The sequence below is a fragment of the Echinops telfairi genome, unplaced genomic scaffold (assembly GCF_000313985.2).
Source record: "Echinops telfairi isolate 266 unplaced genomic scaffold, ASM31398v2 ScPeMD7_70;HRSCAF=299, whole genome shotgun sequence".
In the NCBI taxonomy this organism is placed as follows: Eukaryota; Metazoa; Chordata; class Mammalia; order Afrosoricida; family Tenrecidae; genus Echinops; species Echinops telfairi.
Window position 1 is genome coordinate 31534652 of NW_022103968.1, and position 21702 is coordinate 31556353.

General features: G+C 47.2%; 1 protein-coding gene across 1 annotated transcript in view; it reads left to right on the forward strand.

Moving 5' to 3' along the window:
* The window catches only part of ARHGAP19 (Rho GTPase activating protein 19), a 35938-nt gene extending 14824 nt beyond the window's left edge, over positions 1 to 21114 (forward strand). The window contains exons 6-12 of the mRNA XM_045291615.1: positions 256 to 342; positions 7453 to 7518; positions 9088 to 9279; positions 11832 to 11930; positions 14564 to 14674; positions 15234 to 15312; positions 17527 to 21114. Coding sequence (XP_045147550.1) covers positions 256 to 342; positions 7453 to 7518; positions 9088 to 9279; positions 11832 to 11930; positions 14564 to 14674; positions 15234 to 15312; positions 17527 to 17537 — 645 coding nt within the window. The 3' untranslated portion in view covers positions 17538 to 21114. The remainder of the gene's footprint in view (positions 1 to 255; positions 343 to 7452; positions 7519 to 9087; positions 9280 to 11831; positions 11931 to 14563; positions 14675 to 15233; positions 15313 to 17526) is intronic.
* Positions 21115 to 21702: the final 588 nt, after the last annotated feature.

Below are 21702 nucleotides of genomic sequence, written 5' to 3' on the forward strand. Positions count from 1 at the left end.
GAAGTAGGAAGCGAAGAGCAGCTCCTAGGGTTTCCTGCTCACTCCCGGGATGCAGGGTGCTTCCTAGATTGTCATATCCTGTGGAAGCCGTTTAACCGAAAATCATTAACTGGAGTAGGAGCTTCCCCTTTGTAAGGGATAGAACCCAGGGTACACTTGGAAAGATTATGCTTGTTGTTAAGTAAATGAATTATCTGTCTTCTACTTCCTAGCTCTAATGCCCCCCTTTTTTCCTGGTTCTTTTCCTCTAAATAGGTAACTGCAAATGACCTTCAAGAAAACATCACAAAATTAAACAATGGGATGGCTTTTATGATCAAGCACTCCCAGAAGCTTTTTAAGGTAGGTGAGGGGTAGGATTGGGGTAGGAACAGGACAAGAAAATGGAGCAAAGTGGGGCTGGAAGACATCGAGACCCCAGAGGGACTGTCTGGGACCAAACCCAGGGAGCACCCCAGGTGGGGGAGAATAGGAGGGTACCTGAGACTGCCCTTTGGGTCACTGAGCCCACACTTTTTCCTGAGAGGTAGGTAGCACCTGTTGGCAGCCGAATAGTTTTATCCGTGTGCTTCCTACCAGAAGAAATTTGAGGGTCTGCCTCTTCATTTTGTATTCCTATCCCGTTCAGTCCAAATGGGCAGTGCTTTTGCTGAAATAACTTTCTTAAGAACTCGTCAGGGGGTCTTCTGCGGATTTCAGTAGGATTCATTCCATTAGGCAAAAGGCACACATACATAGCTCTTTGGAAGAGAAGCCCTTCTCTGCTTGAGCTCCTCTGAGAGAGCTGTGATGTTACATGGCAACAAGTTGCCTCTGATTCAGCAGCGACCTCACGGGCAGGCTTTCCCTGGTGCTGCATCATCCGTGTGCTGGTGGGCTGGTGGGCGTCGTCCCTCAGCACTGTGTGAAACATGGTCTGTTGTGAGCCATGAGGTTTCCATAGGCTTGTTTTTTGAAGTAGTTTCGTCTTAGTCTAGAAGCGCCCCTGAAACCTCTCCACTCTGGGCGCTCCTGTGGCATTGAAATACCAGTGACTTTTAGCCTCATAGCCACCCATAGCCGCTATGATAAGACAGACTGACAGCGGGGTGGGGCGGTGGACATGGCTGCGAGGCACATGTTTGGACTCTTCAGAGGGCCCTTTGTGTGATCGCGTACTCTGACCTTTTGGGCTTTCTAGGGCGGGAGTGGAGTTTGTCCAGTGACATTCTTGGCCTTTTCTGTGGAACATGTTTTTCTTGTAGTGACTCTCATAATCGTATCCTCTTTTGCCCTCTGGAGAGGGGGAACAACATCGGAATCATCCTGTCTCCCTTCTTTTCTGCTTACCAGTTCTTCCCTCAATTTCTCCCTCTCCTCTTCCACTGTAGCAGCTTGATTCTTCAAGCACAGCAGGGTGAATCTGTCTAGTATGTGCCACCAAATCAGGGCAGCATATATATTACATATTAATCAAATTGTGACAGCTCATTACCTTACTGTGTAATGTAACCCAATTACAAGAATGACATTCAGTGGCAGTATTCTGTTGGTTAGAAGCAAGTCCCACTCCCACTCTGTGGGAGAAGGGGGCCATATGAGGGGGAGTATGGGGTTATCATAGGGTCTACCCATTATAGGATGGGTTAGAGAGTTTAGAGAATTTAGAAATAAAGGAGGAGAATCTTTGGCTTCACAGGTTGGAAACCAAGGGTCAGAGATGCATTCAGAGCTAAGGTGCCTAGGTCAAAGGCCAGAGATGATGGTCAATGTGAGATGAGGCGCCAGATAACTGAATTAGATACCAGAAGAAAGAGTCATTTTTAATTACAAGCAAAGATCTTGACCTTCAGGAGTTCTTTACCTATTTCCCATTTAGGGGAAGAACTAATTCCAGATCATGGCTCTATAAGTAGAACTGTGCTCTGGCTTTGGAGAACAAGGCAGTATGAGACAGCAGTTATGAATCAAAATGGGAGACTCCTAAGGGTGGTTGCTAACTGTAGTTCTATCACTTGCATTCTCTTGTTCCCATTGGCTTAGGGTTAACTTATTATAGTTACCACCCACAAGTTAAAGAGAGGTTGGGTTTCAGAGTTCAGCTATTGCATTCCAGTTCTCAGTTCCACGCCACACCACAATTTCCACTGCTGATGGGCTGTGGAGGCCTTTCTCCCGGTCTGCCGTCCAGTGTACACCATTCCCGCGCATCCGCTCGAGCGCGTAGACGTGAAGACCTGGAGCGAAAGCAGCACTCTTCTGATGATTAGGTGACTCCGACCACACTCGGTTTCCTCTTCCTTCCCCTTCTAGGTAGCTTTCCTCTCACACCTCATCTCAGGATTCCCAGCCTCGGGTCACTAAGGGGAACGACCTCTTTGGAGATTTCTTTTGTCCCGAGGTCCCTTCCCTTTGGCTCCTCTCGCCCAGTTCTCCTTGTATTCTGTTCACCCGCTTCACCAATCCAGTATGTTAGTGTCTTTCCTGTGTTCTTCCCCCGCGGAAGTGCTCCAGCCCTGACCTGGGCCTCCTGTTTCACCCTAGACTTGCCTTCCTGTGCTTCGTTGGCATCTTCTCATCTAGGGTGTCCCTGGGTGGGCTCTCACCTTCATCCTTAAATTGTGTTGCCTTCCTCTTGGTTGGTTGTTTGCTTTGTCCCCCTGCACTACCCTGTTCTCTAAAATTCCCCTTAATGCTTTATAGTCCTCTGCTGTGATCAGCCTCTCTGACTCACTCTGGTCTTATCTTTCCCTCAGTAGGCATCATCGTCATTTCCTTTCACTGGGATTTATATATAGTTAAGGCTATTTAAGGTATTCTAGCTTATTTTTTCCCCCTGTGAATTGAAAAATTGCAAAATACATAAGACCCTCAGACAAATTTAATCCCAATTTGTCTCTGGTTCCCTTTCTGGATATCCTTTCAATGCACAGTCTCTCTTTGGTCACTGGCTGGTGTGTGTGTGTGTGTGTGTGTGTGTGTATAAATACAGTTTATAGAAGAAGTGCCATAGGTTCTGGCATAACTTGTGTGGAGGAAATTTCTTTTGGTACTGAGCTCTTCTGTGTAGTTTTCTTATTTAAGAATTACATTATAGGAACTAGAGGAAAGTTATATTTTTCATTGTTGCTACATCACACCCTGACTGGCTCGTCTCCTCCCCGAGACCCCTCTGCAAGGGGATCTCTAGTGGCCTACTAATGGGCTTTGGGTCTCCATTCTGCACTCCCCACTTCATTCACTATGGTAAGATTTTTTGTTCTGATGATGCCTGATACCTGATCCCTTTGACCTGATCAAATGGGCTGATGTGCTTCTTCCATGTGTGCTTTGCTGCTTCTGAGCTAGATGGCCGCTTGTTTACCTTCAAGCCTTTAAGACCCCAGACACTATACCTTTTGATAGCCGGGCACCTCTAGTTCCTAAATGCTTCCTCCCCCACCACTATCATGATTCGAATTCTACCTTGCAAGTCTGGCTAGACCAGAGGATGTACACTGGTACAGATAGGAACTGAAAATACAGGGAATCCAGGGCGGATGATCCCTTCAGGACCAGTGGTGTAAGTGGCTATACTGGGAGCGTAGAGGGAGGGTGGGTTGGAAAGGGGGAACTGATTACAAGGATCTACATGTGACCTCCTCCATGGGGGAGGGACAACAGAAAAGTGGGTGAAGGGAGACATTGGACAAGACATGTCAAAATAATAATTTATAAATTATCAAGGGTTCATGAGGGAGGGGGGAGTGGGGAGGGAGGGGGGAAAATGAGGACCTGATGCCAGGGGCTTAAGTGGAGAGCAAATGTTTTGAGACTGATGAGGGCAATGAATGTACAAATGTGCTTTACACAATTGATGTATGTATGGGTTGTGATGAGTTATATGAGCCCCTAATAAAACGATTAAAAAATAAGTAAATAAACAATAATAAAAAAGAATTACATTATAGTTATAAATTTTTTTACAAGGCCCTTTAGAAATTTTTATTGTGAAAATTTTCAGATGAGAGAAAAATTGGAAGTAGAACTGTGAATACTCATGTAACTCACTCTGATTCAACAGATGTTCCTATTTTGCCAAATTTGCTTTGCCTTCATGTATTCAGACTTTTCTCCCATGAATCATTGAAAGTAAATTGTAGACATCATGACATGCCACCCCTAAATACGGAAACATTTATCTCCTTTGAATTAGGATAGTCCTCTAAAAGTCCTGTTACCATGATCACAAGTAGATAACAAGACTTTTTATGTAATCTTATATGCAGTACTTATCCAAATTTCTGCAGTTATCCCAAGAATGTATTTTATAGTTGTTTTTTTTTCTTCAATATAAGCCAATCAAGGGTTATATGTTGCTTTTGATTATTTGTTATTTTGATCTGCAACAGTCATTCCCCCCCCCCCCATGTCATTGATTCTTTGAAAGTTCAGGGGCTACAGCTGACCTCTGGCTACTACACAAGGGTGAAGGAGCGTCCACCTCTGCACAAACCCAAGGCCGACTGCCATAGGAGACATCAGACCTCTTCCACCTTCCGTACTTGTGCGACCCTATTTGACACCAGCCTTTCCTTCCGTGACACTCTCCTCCCCTGCTGGGCTCCATCGTCCATCGTACTGACCACAAGGAGCTCACAGACAGAACTCACGGTTATGAGGTTTATTAGGAAGTTAGCAGTAATCACAGTCACTGGTCCTCAGTTGTGCTGCTTCTCACATAGCAGTCATGGCTGTCTCTCTTTGGTCACAGGGTCCCTTGGCTTCTTCCTCCAGGGGCCAGGAAGCCAGCCCACTAGATTTATCTAACTGCTTATAACTGTCATTTACCTGGGCCTCTGGCTCCACCCATGTAGTTGCGTAAATTGGAATTTGTCTAGAGGCTTGATTAGACTCAGGTTAGGCATTTTTGGCACAGCTACTTCCTAGGTCATTGTGTGTGTGTGTGTGTGTGTACCATATTACATCACCTGCATTAGCATAAGAAGCTGGTTGTCCCCACTGTTAGCGATGTTAACTTCACTAACTGCTAGATCACTTACTTAAAAAGGTAAATTTTGACAATTAGTATGTATCTAGAGGATAGTTACCATTTTAATGTAATTGTTTTAGCATCCGTTGATAATCCTGTTTGCAATCAATGATAACATTGGGACTTATAAAATAACGAGTTTTTAATTCTGCTGTTTAATCTTTGTTAGCTGTCTTTGAAATAGCGTTCTTTTCTCTTTTTTATGACTATCACTGGAGACTCATGGATTTTGATATATTAAAGTGTTAGTCAAGTCCACATACTAATTTTGATATTCACATTGTTTCAATTTGACCATGATAGCCCTTGGCAACCTGGCTTTTTTTTTTTTTAGTCATTTTATTAGGGGCTCATACAACTCATCATAATCTGTACATACGTCATTTGTGTCCAGCACATTAGTACATGTGTTGACTTCATTATTCTCACAACACCCACTGTCCACTTGAGCCTTGGTGTCAGTTCTTTATTTTTCCCCCTCCCTCCCCGCTCCCCCCTTACCCCGGACCCCTGATAATTTATAAATTATTATTTTAGGCAAGCTGGCTTTTTGACAAATTGCCCTTAGTCATAGGATAGTGCTCTGCTTTCCGGAATAAAGTGCTACCCGTTCTCTTAGGCCTCTGTGTAGCCACAGACCTTGGATCAGCCCTTCCTCCACGGAGCACTAGTTTTGTTGAGTGACGCTAGGTGTTTCCTTTGTTACTGCCGTGTCATTTCTTCTAGGCTCTTTTGGAGCAAAGAATTAAATTAAACAAACAAACCCAAACCCCATTAGTTCATGTTATTATTTCCAATTTGGATTTAACATTATAGGGCTTCTTGATTTCTTTTACTTTTTATCTGTATCTTTTTTTCTTATACTTCAAATTCCAGATTTTAAAAGCCTTCACCTCTGGTGAATTCAAACACACTCACTGCCATTGAGTCGGTGCTGAGTCGTACCCGCCCACAGCACAAGGTAGAGCTGCCCCTGTGGCTTTCTGAGAGTGTAACTCTTTACGGGCGTAGAAAGCTTCCTCTTCCTCCTGCAGAGCATCTGCTGTGTTCGAACTAAGTGCAACCACTGTGCTACCAGGGCAGTAATGTCCTCATACTTACCGTGTACACTCGTGTATAAGCCAACTTCTCAGAACAGTTGTTATGCAGTTTTTGTGGCCAAATTAGGTGCCTCGGCTGATATTTGGGTTGGCTTATGCTCGAGTATATAGGGTACCCTGTATTAGTGAAGGAGCCTTTGGGTGGTATAAGTGGCTAACAGTCTTGGCTGCTAACTGAAGAGGTGGAGGTGGGAATCCACCCAGGGGCACCTGGAGGAGAAGCCTGGAGATGCACCGAAAAGTCAGCCACGGGCAGCTTTTTGAAGTATGGTTCTCTTCTGACCCACAGTGGGTCGCCCTGAGGCAGTCAGCTTGACAACAAATGGTTCACAGTTATGATGTATCAGGATACTTGGGGTGTTTTTTTTTTCTTTTCTTTTTAAAAATCATTTTATTAGGGGCTTGTACAACTCTTATCACAATCCATACATCCATCCATTGTGTCAAGCACATTTGTACATTTGTTGCCATCATCATTCTCAAAACATTTGCTTCTACGTGAGCCCTTGGGATCAGCTCCTCATTTTTTCCCCTCCCTCCTCGCCTCCCTTCCCTCATGAACCCTTGATAATTTATAAATTAATATTTTGTCATGTCTTAACACTGTCCGACCTCTCCCTTCATCCACTTTTCTGTTGTCCATCCCCTAGGGAGGAGGTTATATGTAGATCCTTGTAATCGGTTCCCCCTTTCCACCCCACTCTTCCTCCACCCTTCCGGTATCGCCACACTCACTACTGGTCCTGAGGGGTTCATCTGTCCTGGATTCCCTGTGTTTCCTCTGGTCTCGCCAGATTTGTAAGGTAGAATTGGGATCATGATGGTGCGGGGGAGGAAGCATTAAAGAACTAGAGGAAAGTTGTATGCTTCATTGGTGCTATACTGCACGCTGACTGGCTCGTCTCCTCACTTGGGGTGGTTTTTGTTAAACATAAACATCACGACAAATACCTGTTTTTGCTGCTGTTTGTTCTTTGACCCTATTTGACACCAGCCTCTCCTTCCGTGACACTTTCCTTCCCCGCTGGGTCCCATCATTCATTGCACTGAGAACTCATGATTATGAGGTTTATTAGGGAAGTTAGCAGGTAACCACCGTCTGTCTTCAATATTTAAAATAACCTCTACATGGGTGTCTTTTCACAAAATTTCCTGTGATTTGCTGAGAGATCTTTTTGTTGGCAAGGAAGAGGAAGCTGTGGAACAGGGCACTTAGAGGCTCTTTTACTCTTCTGAACTAATCTACCAGCCACGTCTTTTAGGGTCCTGCACCTTGGGGCCTGGGAGGATTTTAGGCACAACTAACCCCTGGGGCTTGGTTTTCTTTCATGTCTTGTGCAGGCTCCTGCTTACATTCGGGAATGTGCCAGGACGCACTACCTGGGCTCCAGAACTCAAGTATCTAAGGTGAGGAAGAGAGACTGCTTTCCGCCCAACCCGGGAAACTGAGCCATGTTTTTAAAGCAAAGCATGAAATGCAAGTACAGTGCTGTCACTCAGAGTTGTCTAGACATCCGAGATGAGGAAAATGACTGTGAAGAAGAAAGTTAGATGCTGAGATGAAAATGCCCGTGTCAGCAGCCTTCCTGTCTGCTGTCAGTGCTCCACGCTGGGTGGGTCCTCTGTGTGTGAGTGATGGGGCAGGCTGCCTGTGTAAAGGTTTCTCCCCAAGCCTTTATGCACATTCTTGTAGCATATGACAAGCAATCTTTAAATAGCAAATGAGTAGACATTTTACAGTAATGGAAATATTTTTCCCCCAAAAGGTTTATTGGCATATAGTTCAAATATCATACATTTCAATAGTTCATTTATGTCAAGTAGAGATGGACAATGATTACCACAATCAGTTTTAGGACATTTTCTTTATTCTTGTGTAGCAATACATTTTTATGTCATATATTCTCATTTCAGCTTCAGTGGTAAGAGAACATTATCAAATGAGACAGAGATTTGAGACCACATGAATTTAGGGAAATGTGTAATGCTTATTTTGTGTGTGTGTAATGCTTATTAACAAAGATTACATATGACTATTGTCACAAGTGCAAGCATTTTATATAACATCTTAATGTAAATACCTTAAAACTTTTTTTTAATGATGAACATATGCAGAACAAACTCTATCTCTACATATTACACATGTATAATTCAGTCACGTGGGCTAGGTTGTGCACCCATTCATGCTCTCCTTTTCCATGTCGCCTATCACCATTAACATCAACTCAAGGCCCCTGAGCAAAAACAGGCATGAGGTTTTTTTAAAGAATTGTACAATCACGATTTGACAATTTTTGCTTACTCTGTCTCCATTAGAAACTTCAGCTTTTTAAAATTATGTCTGTTTTTCTCCTCTGTTAGTTAGTTTCGCCCTTCATTCAGCAAATATTTGGAATGACCAGGAAAAGAGTTAGTATTTGATCTCTGCTGGCTTAGCTGGACTTTCTCTAGGGTTGGATTTTGTTCTTTTGCCCCTGCCGTGCAGCGCTGCCTCCTGTTAGCCTGTGGAAAGAGCCGGCCAAGAGCCAGTCCACTTTGGCTCCGGGCTGGGCTCCTCACATCAGCGCCACAGGAAGTTCAGCTTAGTGCTCACTTCAAGTTTTCCTTCTTCAAATGGAAATGAGGGCATCTGCCCTCAGGATAGCCAGGAGAATGATGGGAGATTAAAAGATGCTTTGAGAAGTGAATCTTATACAAGAATAACTCTTGGCAAAATTCTCAATGAATTGAGGGTTCTCTGGGCAGGTTATACAGTGGGGCTATTAATGTAACTGATAATTAAGGGGTCCTTTCTCTGATAAAAGCACTGAGATTATTCTTGTTTTAGGGTATAGGAAGATGCCACTGCGCCTTCTTATGCCCCCCTCCTTTTTAAATTTTTGCCTCAATCTTTTGTCAGAGCATGAAAAAACAAACACACACCAAAAAAACCGTGCCAGGATATATTAATTTGCTTTTCTTTGGAATCTCCTTCAGGATGACCTTGACTTGATAACCTCAGGTCATACGAAGTCTGTCCAGCTGGCAAAGTGTCAGAAGCGGGCCCGGGAAGAGTTGTGCTCGCTCCAGGAGGAGACCCAGCAGCGCACGGAAGAGGCCCTGCGAGAGCTGTTCCAGCATGTCCACGACATGCCTGAGTCGGCCAAGAAGAGGCAGCTCATGAGACAGGTGACAGCTGCTTGTGGAATCACGAGGGGATCTTGCTGATCCACATTCATCTCGTTTCCTTTCTGGTTCTTCTTGGCCCCGTGTGGCTCCACCACGAGAGCAGGCTTGCCGGCGGGACCCCTGGGGTCCTGCACCCGATCCATCGGCACCTCTCGAGGAGAGAGGAGCGTGATCTCGGGTTTCTGAGGTTACTCAGGGAGATCCAAGTTTGCTTGGAGCATCCCTAGTTTGTATTGAGGGAGAACCAGTAGTTACCACTATGTTGTTGCAAAGTTTAACCCCTTAGCTTTTCTTGGAAAATAATGTAATCACTCTGAATTTCCAAAAAAAGTTTTGTGGTTTTTTTTGTAAAATGGTAATAGTAGTGGGTACATTAGAGAAACAGATCCACAGAAACTCATATGTATAAGAGAGAGTTTCATCTAAAGGGTACGTACACATCAAGAAAACATCCCAACCCAGTGCTGCCCAAGCCCACAAGTCCACCATTAGCCCATATGTCCAACACCAATCCACAAAGTCCTCTTCCACCTCACAAAACACACACTATGATGCCAACTGCAGGAGGAAAACTGAGTCAGTGAATGTGTAAGCATCTCAGCGCTGGCAGGGGTCTCCACATGGCTACTCTAGCACCCAGGGCTGCACAGGGGTAGATCCATGTGGCTTCTCAGGGGTGTCTTACAGGAAGTGAGCCTTGCCAGCTGAAGCAGGGAACTAGCTAAAGCAGCTGCACCCTGGTCCGACCATCAGAGAGCAAGAGACCCGAGAACTCAAAAGGCGAGGCTCATGGAGCCATTTATCTCTCTGCTCTTGAATTAACCCCATATGTGTTTATCAGCCAGGTTGGCACAATAAACTTTAACTATCTCAATCCACCCCTTGCCAACTTGGCATCTGTACACAATTCTTTAACCTCACAATAGTTAAGTAACACCTATATCTTAATCCTATAGTCTTATAATTATTTTTTTTTTTAATTAGGGGCTCATACGACTCTTATCACAATCCATACATATATCAATTGTGTAAATCACATTTGTAGATTCATTGTCCTCGTCATTCTCAAAACATTTGCTCTCCACTTAAGCCCCCGGCATCAGGTCCTCATTTTTTGCCTTCCCTCCCCGCTCACCCCTCCCTCATGAGCCCTTGATAATTTATAAATTATTATTTTGTCATATCTTGCCCTGTCCGACGTCTCCCTTCACCCACTTTTCTGTTGTCTGTCCCCCAGGGAGGAGGTCACATATAGATCCTTGTAATCAGTTCCCTCTTTCCAACCTACTCTCCCTCTACCCTCCCAGTATCGCCACTCACACCACTGGTCCTGAAGGGATCATCTGCCCTGGTTAATCCTATAATTCTATGAATATGTTCCCACACCTATGGAAGTTTGTAAGCCAACCACTTCATGTCTCTATCCCTCCAATTTTGGGCATCCAGTTTCTATACTGCCCATTTACCTCAACCCAGTACTCTGAGGAGACAATCATTTTTCGGCGTGAAGAATCTTCATTCCAGTTGGAAACTTGTGAAGTCTGCATCCATAAGCAAAGTTATGTCCGGACAGGCCATCCATGATAGGCGAATTAATCAGAAACATTGCAGTTGTTTTGAAGGCTCTGGATACATACGGCTACATAGCTTTCTAGGACGTTTTACCAACGAACACACCTGCCGTTGGATCTCTCGAGGACCTCTGATTGCACTGCTGCCATCCTCAGCAGGAGGGCCGGGTTTGTACTTGTCCTTTTACCTTCCTGAGCTGGGCGGTTTAGAGTTCCTGTCTGCGGAGATAATGAACGCTGAGAGCTTCAGGGTACCTGCATGTGAGAAAATTGTCACTGTGGTGGCCTCCAGTCTGAACCTGGACTGATAATAGTTTACCCAAGTACAACTGAGAAAGTTAACGAGGACGGTCAGAAAGGGCAGGAGAGTAGAAGAGTGGCGTGCTGCTGTATTATTTATTTTAAGTGGGGGGATGAGGGCCAGTCAAAGCAGTGAATGAGACTGAACAGTGCTTGAATCATCGCCTCATCTCAGTATAGGCCTCTAGGAAGCTGTCTTGAGAAGACTCTGATGTATTCTCCTCCGAGGGCAATGCTGGCAAGCCATCCTGAAGACATTCATTTAAAGAGCTGTAGTCACGGTTTTATCCTGTGTAGAATTAAAAACAGACCGAAAATAAAAAAAAGACAAAATGATTCCATATCTTCGATTGTGCTAAAGACTCTTTGGATCAAAGATGCTCTTTGTGGAGAATCTCGATTTCCTTCTGGAGATGTGGGGCGAATTACAAGAGGCCTCCGCGCCTCAGTGTCTCTGTCAGTCCAGTGGGAGCAATAAGTGGTGCATATGAATAACGAAGGCTCCTGAAGTTTGGTGGCTGGCAGCACCCCTTCTGCCTTGGGATTTGCGTGTCCTTCCATGAAGCCATTTGTGCGTACCCTTACTTGGCCTTGGGCTTTTCTGGGCTGAGTCACTGATGGTCACAGTCTGTCTCTTGATGGGAGAATGACACTGTCATGCTCTGCTCTGTTATCTTTCAGTTTAATAAGCAATCTGCGACCCAGACCCCAGGGAGAGAACCTTCCACTCCCCGGGTACAGAAGAGGGCCCGCTCTCGTTCCTTCAGCGGGCTGATTAAGGTAGGGGCACTGCGCTGTTACCGTCCATTGGTTCTCAGGACCTGTCACAGTCTGACTGAAGGAACGGTTCATCCGTGAGGGACTAGGGATAGGAACTGGTCAAGTCAGACTCTGGGATTAGAGTAGAAGCAGTCAAGGCTTTCCATCCTTCCTGGAGCTGAGACCAGGGCCCACGTTACTGACAGTACCCCCGCCTCCGGTCCTCTCTGACTTGCTTTGCGTCCCACGCTCCATTGCGTTAATCTCTGAATTTAGGGAGAAAGGAGGGAGTTGAGTGGTTGTTAGAAAATTAGACTTTCAAGTAGGTGAGTAAGTTTTAGGTCACTCATATTTTATGAAGTTAATATTTTTATCAGTTGTATTCTCTCCCCTGTATCAAACTAATCATCAATCTTATGTTTAAAACAAATACAAACATACTCCTGTGTTTTTGCTGGCTCCACACAAGACATTTTTGAGTCTTCACCAGTGATCGGAACTTGTAGTTGAAGCATATTGCCAGTAGGTGGCAGTAGATACTCTGATTATGGGGTTCAAATGTCTAGCCATTAATAAAGCAAGATTCTGGTTATAACTTGAGTTCAGCACTATTCTGTGTTCTGCTTTTGTTTGTTTTTAACTTCGGTAAAATCTGTAAATCTAACAATCTAGCATTATAATGAGCACTTTGTTTAAAATAAAAAAAATTTGCTCTAAGTAACAAGGAAATACATATATATTAAGCTGCAGATGTTTGGGACTTGCAACTTCATCTAACTCTAATTTTGGCCCTAGTGTAAGGTGACCAGATTTAAAGTGGGACACCATTGACCGGCGGGGGGTGGTGTGGTTCTTGATTAAAAATTTGGTCTATATGGACCAAATAGACCGTTCCCTAGCTTGTCGTGCATTCTTTCCAAAAGTTGGGACTGTCCCGCCAAAAGCGGGATGTTTGGTTACCTTACCCTAGTTATAATTCATGTTAAGTTTAGGATTCATTCTCAGTCCCAGACTGAGAAAAATTAGATTTTTCTTGACATCAAGATTCCTTTGCCTAGAACCTTCTAGAACCCTAGGTATGTGTGTTTAAGCTGTATGTTTGTTTGATAGTGCTGGTAAAAGAAGTGCTTTGGGGTAAACTCTCTTCTTCCTTCTCAATTGGGATAGTCGTTCCCTCTGACTTCTTTGTCACAGAGCTGATTGAAGAAAAGGGAAATTATAGTCAAGTGAATGCATCTTTATGTGTTAGTCAAATAAATGCATTTTTACCTGAAGTTAGGTGGGTGTAATTTTCTGTTGTTAGTGAGTTCTTCTGACAGTGACTGTATTGCTCATTGTTTCTAGAAATGACATATAATAACATCCTCCTGAAAGCTGCACATTTCTCTATGAAGGAGAGACTTTAGATCTTATAAAGGAGCTTGTAATGCTATTAGGAGAAGACATTTTAGGACAAGCTTAAACACAAATGTCTGAAAATTTTATGAAACAAGTGGTTTTTTCTTCATAAATGGAGAGTTTGAGCTAATAATAGATACAGCTTTTTGTTCAGTAGCTTTTGAGGGAGTGACGAAGAGTCTTTTTGAAAACTCAGTGGGTAAATTGCCCACATAAAAAATGTTGAGGTGATGTAATGTCTCGTTATGTTTACTTTTACCACAATTAAATAAAGAGAAACTTCGCACAACCAGCCCTGGGCTCCTGTCATCCGGTTCAGCCCCTCTGAGGTGAGAGCTGACGTTTGGAAGAAGGATAGCACCGGTCTTATTTTTCTAGCATTTCTGCATTTGAACAATTTGATTTTTATCCAGCCGTGATCTCTCTTTGGGCTAGATTTCCCCCTCTGGAATTCATCTTCTGTAAATAATGTATTACATCAGAATACCCTGAATGTTGCTGCTGATACTTATGCTGTAGAGTGTAATGTTCTTATTTTGATATATTCTTTTATGGGAATTCAGATTTATTCTCCAAGGGAAAAAGGGGAAGATAGCTCCAAAGATGGCAGAATTGTCCCTGTCAGCCGTTGCAGCAGGTTACATCAGCTCCTGAGCCCTTCCGAGATGAGAGCACTCTCCGCAGCCTGGCTGAGCGCTCCTCACGGGAAGACCTGCTCTTCTGTGGCTCTGTCCGGGACCCCTGCAGACCCCTCCGCATCTCCAGCCCTGTGTGTGACCCGACGGGGGTGGCATCTTAGAGCGGATCCAGCTGAAGCAGCAGCCTTAGTGGGAGGCAGGGACACGTGGGTTGGGAAGGAAGCTGTTCATAGCTGTGAGAGACCATATATACACCTTTAGGGAAAACTTACCCTGGTGATAACTGGAGTTTGCTGTGGTCTCAGAGGCACACTGTGAGGCCCATATGAGCTAGCTTAAGTCAGCTCGGAAGTAGCTGCTGCCAGTTCAGCGCTTTTGCACACAAGTAACCACATAAAGAAAGGCACTGGTTTCCGTTGTGGTGTTGGCTTGATTTGTTTTTTTTTTTGAGCATGCTCTTGGCCTCCTGTGCAAGATGACCAGGGAAGACCCACAGAGAATTGATCAGAACGCTGAGCTTTCTTTTTAACCCAAAGAAGCTGAGGTTTTGAGGCCAACTGAGCTATGCTATCAAGCCACTAGATGTTTGTGAACAACGTCTTTTCTCTCCTGAAACAGCGGAAGGTGTTGGGGAACCCTGTGATGTCAGAAAAGAAAACCCAGTACCCCACTCCGGAGTCTATGGCCACTGGTGAACTGAGCCGAGCCAGCAAAGAAAATGTGCACTCAGTAAGACCCCGTCCTGCAGGCTGTCTGGAGTCGTGTGGGGATGGGACAGTGGTAGCGATGCTGTCATCGGTTCATGTGTTTCTCTGGGCCGTCCAGCAGTGCCCCTTTCCAATGAATCCTTCCTTTTGCTACCTTCTCCTTGAGTTTTCAGTGGCTTATTGACCCAGTCAGCAAACAATCTTAACTTCCTGATGACCAACCAGTATGAGGGGGCTTCAAAAAGTTTGTGGAAAAAATTCCGTTTTAATTCCATTTCCCTCCATGTTTTTTTAAACCGCTTCCCATAGTGAAGTGTTCTATAGACAAAGTACTGGAGGGGAGGGAGCAGCTCCTTCTAACTGAAGACCCCACAAGACAGGCTGCATTTGAGCCAGGCTTTGGCCCTACATTCCCCGTGGGCTTCTGGGTGTGTTAGGCAATAAAATCAGTTCAGCGAAATAGGCCAGACTCTGCTGCTAGCTGTTTACAGAGAGTCTGAACAAGCAGGTAACCCCTTGGGGGGCGGGTCTGTCTACGGGAGTGACAGGGCTCTGAAGCCTCTGCACGGTTCTCCTTGCAGGTGTCTCCCGGCTCCCCCGCTGTCAGGATGACACCGACAAGATTGAAATGGTGTGAGGGGAAGAAGGAGGGGAAAAAAGGTACGTGTGCTTGTTCTCCCTGGGTGTCGCTCTTCGCTCAGCATAGTGTGATTTCACCAGGTGCACTTGGGAACCGTACAGGAGGGCTCATCCAACAGCCGGCTGTTAAGAGGGCGTCTGGGGGCTCAGCGCTGCCCCAGGGGCCAAGGACAGAGCTGTGGACTCAGGCCCACCTGCTCTCTGTGGCGTTGCACAGACCCGGCACACGTGTGAAAGGCCTTAGGAAGGTTTATTACGCACACTGAGAGCAAGAATACCCTAACCAGTGTAAATCAAGCAGACGCTCTGGGAGTATGCTCACTCACCATGTGCTCCTTTCTGCATAGACTCCAGCCTGTTAGTCAGTGACTCTGTCTAGGTACACAGCTCACGCAGGAGGACACTGGGCACCATATCATACACCACGTTTTCTGAGGTGATGGAAGGCAGGGAGAATTGTCTAAAGCTGGCAGAAAGGCTGCGACTGTGTGATTCCCCGTGAAGAAGCCGTGTGGGTCACGGGGGAGAAGGAGGGTTTGTAGTTGGACCTGATGTGAGCTGCTGACCTGGTCAAGCCATCCCTCCCTCTGAGCCTGTTTCCTCCTCTGAAAACGAGGATGATTGGGTTGCAGATTTTCTATGAGGCTCAACCAAAACACTTTTGGAAATACATGATTATAATCATGAAGGCATTAACAAGTGCCTATAGGAATAAAACCCGACTCAGACTGAGTCTTGTCACCCAGGGCCACTGACCAGATGGAGCCAGCTCTGGGTTGAGAGGCTAGCCTCGCCTCTGCGCCGGGAGCCCGGTTCCTGTTGGGCCTCCTGGGTGGACCGCTGCTCGCTCTCAGAAAATGAGTTGTCAGTAGAGTCTGCGTACTTAGCCTCATTTCAATAGACGATCTGAGTTCTCCTGCCGCCCCCTCACTTCTGCCCTCTAAGCTGAATTGCCTGGTTGAGGCAGCTGCTAGTTTGAAACACCACTGCCCGCTCCAGTCGGAGGACGCCCACAGGGGGCTGCTGTCCTTCGGGGACACGGACAGTTTTGAGACTAATGAAAACTAGATTCTGCCTCCAGGAAAAAACACATAAGAGTTCTATCTAGGACTTTGCATCAACAAGGTCCCCTGTAGGAGGCCACAGGTCAAGAATCCCTGCTGTAAAATGTCTCAGCGGAATACCAAACTGGCTTATTCTCGTCCCTCAATTCTTTCTTCCCAAAGCATAATTGTCAGGAAGAGTTATTATCTCTTGGTTACCCTCAAAAATGAAAGTGACGAAAGACACAATACGGTCGAATCCTTTGAAAATACTCAGGCGTGGCTTTAGCTGATTTGCCTGGAGGGAAAAGACAACACAGAACTCAGACCCTGCCTGCTAATCCCAAGGGTAGCATTTCGAATCCACTAGCTGCTCTTCGGATGAGGCTCTCTGCTCCTGTCCAGGAGACCTATGTAACGCTCTCTGAGTCGAAATTGCCTAGCTGGCCTTGGGTTTGGGTTTTTGTGGTTCAGTTCACACAGTCTTTGCATGTCTTTTCTCTTCTGGATGACCACGATCAGGAGCAGACGTAATATGGTTTTGGCCTCCTGTCTCCTTTTTCCTCAGCCCCCCAATAATGCTAGTGCCGTGTACCCAAGCAGGCACTTAGTACGCACTGGTTGCGGAGAGGGGTGATCGGCCTAGGTCCCAGCCCCATCTCTGCCGCTGTTGGATAGCTCTTTGTCTTAGGGCAAGCCAACTCTTGCCCTTCAGTTCTTCATCTGCAACGTGGCAGACTTCCCAGGCGTGGTGAGGAGAAATGAGCTAGCTCGTCCACAGCCCTGGACACAAATATGCATTTCAGAAGTGAGAGCTGCTGTCGTCACTGAGGTGACGGAGTGAACGAGTTGGGATCCGAGTTGGGATCCGGTGGCTGTGGACGAGGTCATGGTCACACGGTCAGTCATCGTGCTGCTGAGCGGCTGAGGCTGACTCATCACGCCCTGTGGAACAGGGCTTCCACAGCGGTACGTCTTTCTCTCATGGAGTGGCGGATGGGTTTGAACCACTGACTTTTGGTTCGCAGCTGAGCGCTTTAACCACTGTGCCACACAGTCAGAGGGACTTGAACTCTCTGACCGTCACAGATCGGCATAGATTCGGTGTACATTCTCTAGCTTTCAGGTCGGATGTTTGCAAAAAGGACTGCTCATCAGTGTGCTTAAAGCTCTTGTTTCTCTTTCACCCTAGGGTTCCTCTGAAGGAGCCAGAGCCCCCGTGCCCCCAGGACTGTCCTTCGGCAGTGCCCAGACGTGCAACCGGCTTGCTGCACTCTGAATGGTGTGAAAGCAACTAATACCTGACCGATACCTCTAATCCCACTCACTGGATGTTTGCAGACTGTGCCTTCTGAACAAGTGCTATGAAATAATAACGTTTATTTTATGTCTTAATATTATGGGGAACCACTAACCAGCCAGGCAGCACACCCAGCAAGTCAAATGGGCAGTCAGGTGGGCACTGCCAGCCAGGGTGGTGTTGAGGCAGTCTGTGTTTCAAACTATGGGACCCGTGTTTACTAGCAGGGATGCTTTTTAAGTATGCCAATTCTAGTGGACCGATGTTATTTTTAAACGATATTTTGGGCTTTTCTCTGTTTTGATAATGTTGGGGGAGTATTTTGGTTGTTATTTTACTTTTGTTCATTGTTGTATTTCTTTGTTCTAAAAGCCATATCTATGGGGAAGTGGGTAGATGGACTAAAGGTCTCTGCTGTCTCTGAGTCTGAGTTCACCTGAGCGCTGAGAAAGCTCCTTGTTTGGTGAGGTGTATCCAGCACTATCTTATTTGTGTCCAAAGAATGTATAGCTTACCTAGAAATTGTCAGCTGCTTCTTGGGTCTGAGATTGAAGGGCATTGAACCAGCCATGTTGCAGAAGAGTTCAGAACGATACAAGGGTTTTAACAAGTTTTGATGATTAAACTGTTTGCTCTCTCCCTTCCCCTCCCTGTCCCCTTGGTTAGCCCCACTCCCCTCCTTCCTGCCTTGCTCAGCCGTGCCAAGCTAATTGTGTGGTGGCTGAACTGGTTTCCTTGGTTCAGCTTCCTGTGGCCTGAAACATCTCTGGTGCCAGTGTAGTCCCCCTGACCTTTGTTCACACACAGTCCCCGAGAGCCTGACAGAGGTGTGCTGGCACTTTGTAGATTGTGGGATACTCTGGCGGGTGGGGCTGGCCGGCCGGCCCTCTGTGGGAATGACTCTGAGTGGAATTCTGTTCCAGCCTTCCCAGGACCAGGTGTGCAGGCTAGACCGTCTCCACGAGCCAGCCGGAGCCAGAGGAGGGGAGGGCAGGGCGCTGCTGTCTCTGATGGCTGACAGGAGCTGACCAGGGGCTGGTGCTGGCCCGCAGTGCTCAGGAAACGGCCTGTGCCGTCGGAGTGGGTGCGGCTGTGTCTTGGAGGCGGTGCCATCACAGTGTGTGCTGTCGCAGAAACTATCCTGCTCAGACAGCAGCCTAGCAGGTGAGCAGGGTCAGGCGTGTGCCCAGCCCTGTCCAACTGTCCCCAGCTGGCCCGTGCTGTGCTGGAGTGGGGATGGAGGAGGCCGGGGCGGGGTGGCGATGGGCTTCCTGTCTGGGGGCAGCAGCAGTGCTGAAGAACACCGTGCCTGCGGTCTTCCGACTGGGTGCATTGGGGTGTTGCACGGTGAGCTGTGCGGCAGCTGCACAGACATCGCTCTGTCCTTCCCGAACCACCAGCACCGCCTTGTGTGTAGGTTTCTGTTGGACTTTGTCCTCATCAAGAAAAACCCAGAATTCCTTGTGACTTCAACCATTCAAGTCAGGTTTGGGGATCCCCAGATCGAAGGGCATCCACCCGTGACTTGGTACTTCCCGACTTCCTGTCTTCTGGTGTGTTCTCTCCCGGAGGGGGCGGTGCCTCCCTCACGAGGGCCTGGCCCCAGCCAGGGCTGTGGCGTGCTGACCAAGACACCTCCTTATCGGCGAGCTGCTTCTGTGGCTCAGTCTGAGGAGGGAGCTGGGTGCCCTCAGGCCTTCTTGGGATGCTAGTGTTCCAGGAGCAGGGGTGGCGACAGAGATGTTTCCGGCACACACGTGGCTCCATCCAGGTGGCCCCCTGGGACAGTGTGTGTGTGTGTGTGTGTGTGTGTGTGTGTGTGTGTGTTTTGTGGAAGTAACTTATTGCGTGTGATGATCACCCTTGCGTTAAGGGCGTCGTGGGTCATTTTCCTCATGGAGGCTGTGACCCAGCGGGAATGGAAGTTTAAGGAGGAAGCAGCGTAACCACGGGCCGCACAGTACACAGACGTTCTCACCCTGCGGAATCACAGGGCCACTCAAAGATAGGCACCCAATTGTTTGCCACCGCAGGGGACTGCCGCCTCTTGCCACTCAGACTGGTTGCTGGTGCAGTTTTTGAGCCAGGACCTCACAAACATTTTAGTCTTTGTCCGTAAAATGTGGTGTTCTGTTGATTCTCCATGTTGGGACAACCCCTTTGAGAATTCTTCTTTTTCTTTTAAATTCTTCGTTTTCTTCTTCTAAAATGTCACCTTTCCTCCTGGGGTCAGTGGTGATGGGCCTTCCTATGGAGCGCTACAGGGGCAGCCACCTGACTGAGTGGACAGGGCGGTGCTGGCACTGGTTACAACTGGGGAGTTTTGTTGCACTGGGACCGGTGGATCTGGTGGGACACCTCACTTCCTGCTGCAGTAAGCTAGTGGCCCAGGAAATCCTGGTGGGACTTGCGGGCCAGGACCTGCTCACGGAGCAGGTGTTTAACGACTCCCGGCGGAGACTCTCCTTCAACTGTCCCCCTTAGAGGGCAAGGACAGTCAGATGTGACCGGGGTCAGCCTGTGGGAATGGGCTCTGTGGGGGGCTGTTGACCACAGAGATGACAGGGTGACCTGAGGTGGCTGCTCTCTTGGCCCGTGCGGAAGCCACTTGGTCCTCGTCTTAGAGCAGGCCCCTCTCATCCTGGGTGGAGTGTCTCCACCCAGCTCCTACTTGGGACTCTATTCGGTGCGGTTTAGCACATTGCCTCATAGGAGAACCTGTCTGTCGCTGGGACATGCCTCATCTTGGCTGGCCACGGTTAACTGGGGAAGCCGTCTTTGGGATTGGACTTCTTTAGATCTTTCTCCTTACTTTCAACAGGCCCTCACGGCGTTGCTTGAAATTTATGGCTCCCCTTTGAGGCCTTTTAAGTAGAATTCATTTCCGCAGGAGAGAAAGCCTCAGCCGTGCCCTCCTCTGCCCAGAGCTTTTGTGCTAGAGATAGAACTAGCTGGATTCCAACCCAGAGACCAGCACGTGCAGGACTGCCCTAGCATCTGGGGACACTTTGGGTTCCTGAGACCCAGAGGCTTTTAAAGCTGGTGGCAATTTACCCATTCTTAAGCTCACTGTACAAAGCTGGCTTTCTAGGCAGTTAGTGCTGAGATCTTCCCAACAGCATAGAGACGCTCATGGAGGGGCTAGTGAGGAGGTGGAATGCATAATAGCCCGAGTGCTTGGGTTACCATGGAGACAGGAGTGTGTGAGGCCACAGCCATTGAGCACTCCCCCAGACGTGCTGGGGGCCAGCAGAACCTGTCAGGGAAAAACCAACACCGTTTCCTCGCCCCAGAGCCCTTCAGGCCCGTATGTCTCTGAGCCCCATCAACACAAGACGAGGTGCCTTAGTGCTTGCCTTTGAGCACATTCTTGTTGGACTGTATATCGTATAAATGTACATGTAACTGTAAAGCCATGCCATGTGTATTATCTTTTATATATTCATGCAGTATTCTGAAATTAAATTTGTTTTATATCCATGGGCTCTGACTGATCTCTAAGTTCCTCGGTTTAAGGGGTGAGGTGACCCCTTTTTCTGAGGGCGTCCAAAGGCCTCTGTAATGCCAGCTCTGTGGCTGGGCTCGGGGCGAGTCGGGCTTTGGACTAAGAGCAAGTGGGATTGGAACCTGTGGCTGAGTCTAGAACGCTTTGCCCAGATTCATGTTTCTCACATGGTCACTCCTCGTTCCAGGTGATGTCCTCATGCAGGGTAGTGAGGGCTAGTGGCTGGGCAACTCTAGTTAACAAGGCTGTCGTAGCACTCACTGCTGTGCGAACTGAATGATGACCCTGGGCTGCCCAGTCCCCTCTTCTGTGACCAGCGCCTACCAACACCAGTGTCTCGCCAAGCCCTGAGCTGGTTCCCAGATGTAAGCACCTTGCCTGCTGGTTGTTACCGGCAGCGTGGTGTGTCCAGCGCTGTGTGTATGTGGGGGAGGGCATTTCACTCTGGGGGGAGAGATGGTGTGGTTTCCACAAGACTGAGGAGGTCCTTGACCACCACGATACCGAGACCTTCCCACCACGCACCGAGCCTGGCGGGTGGCAAGTGTGTGCTGTATCCTGTT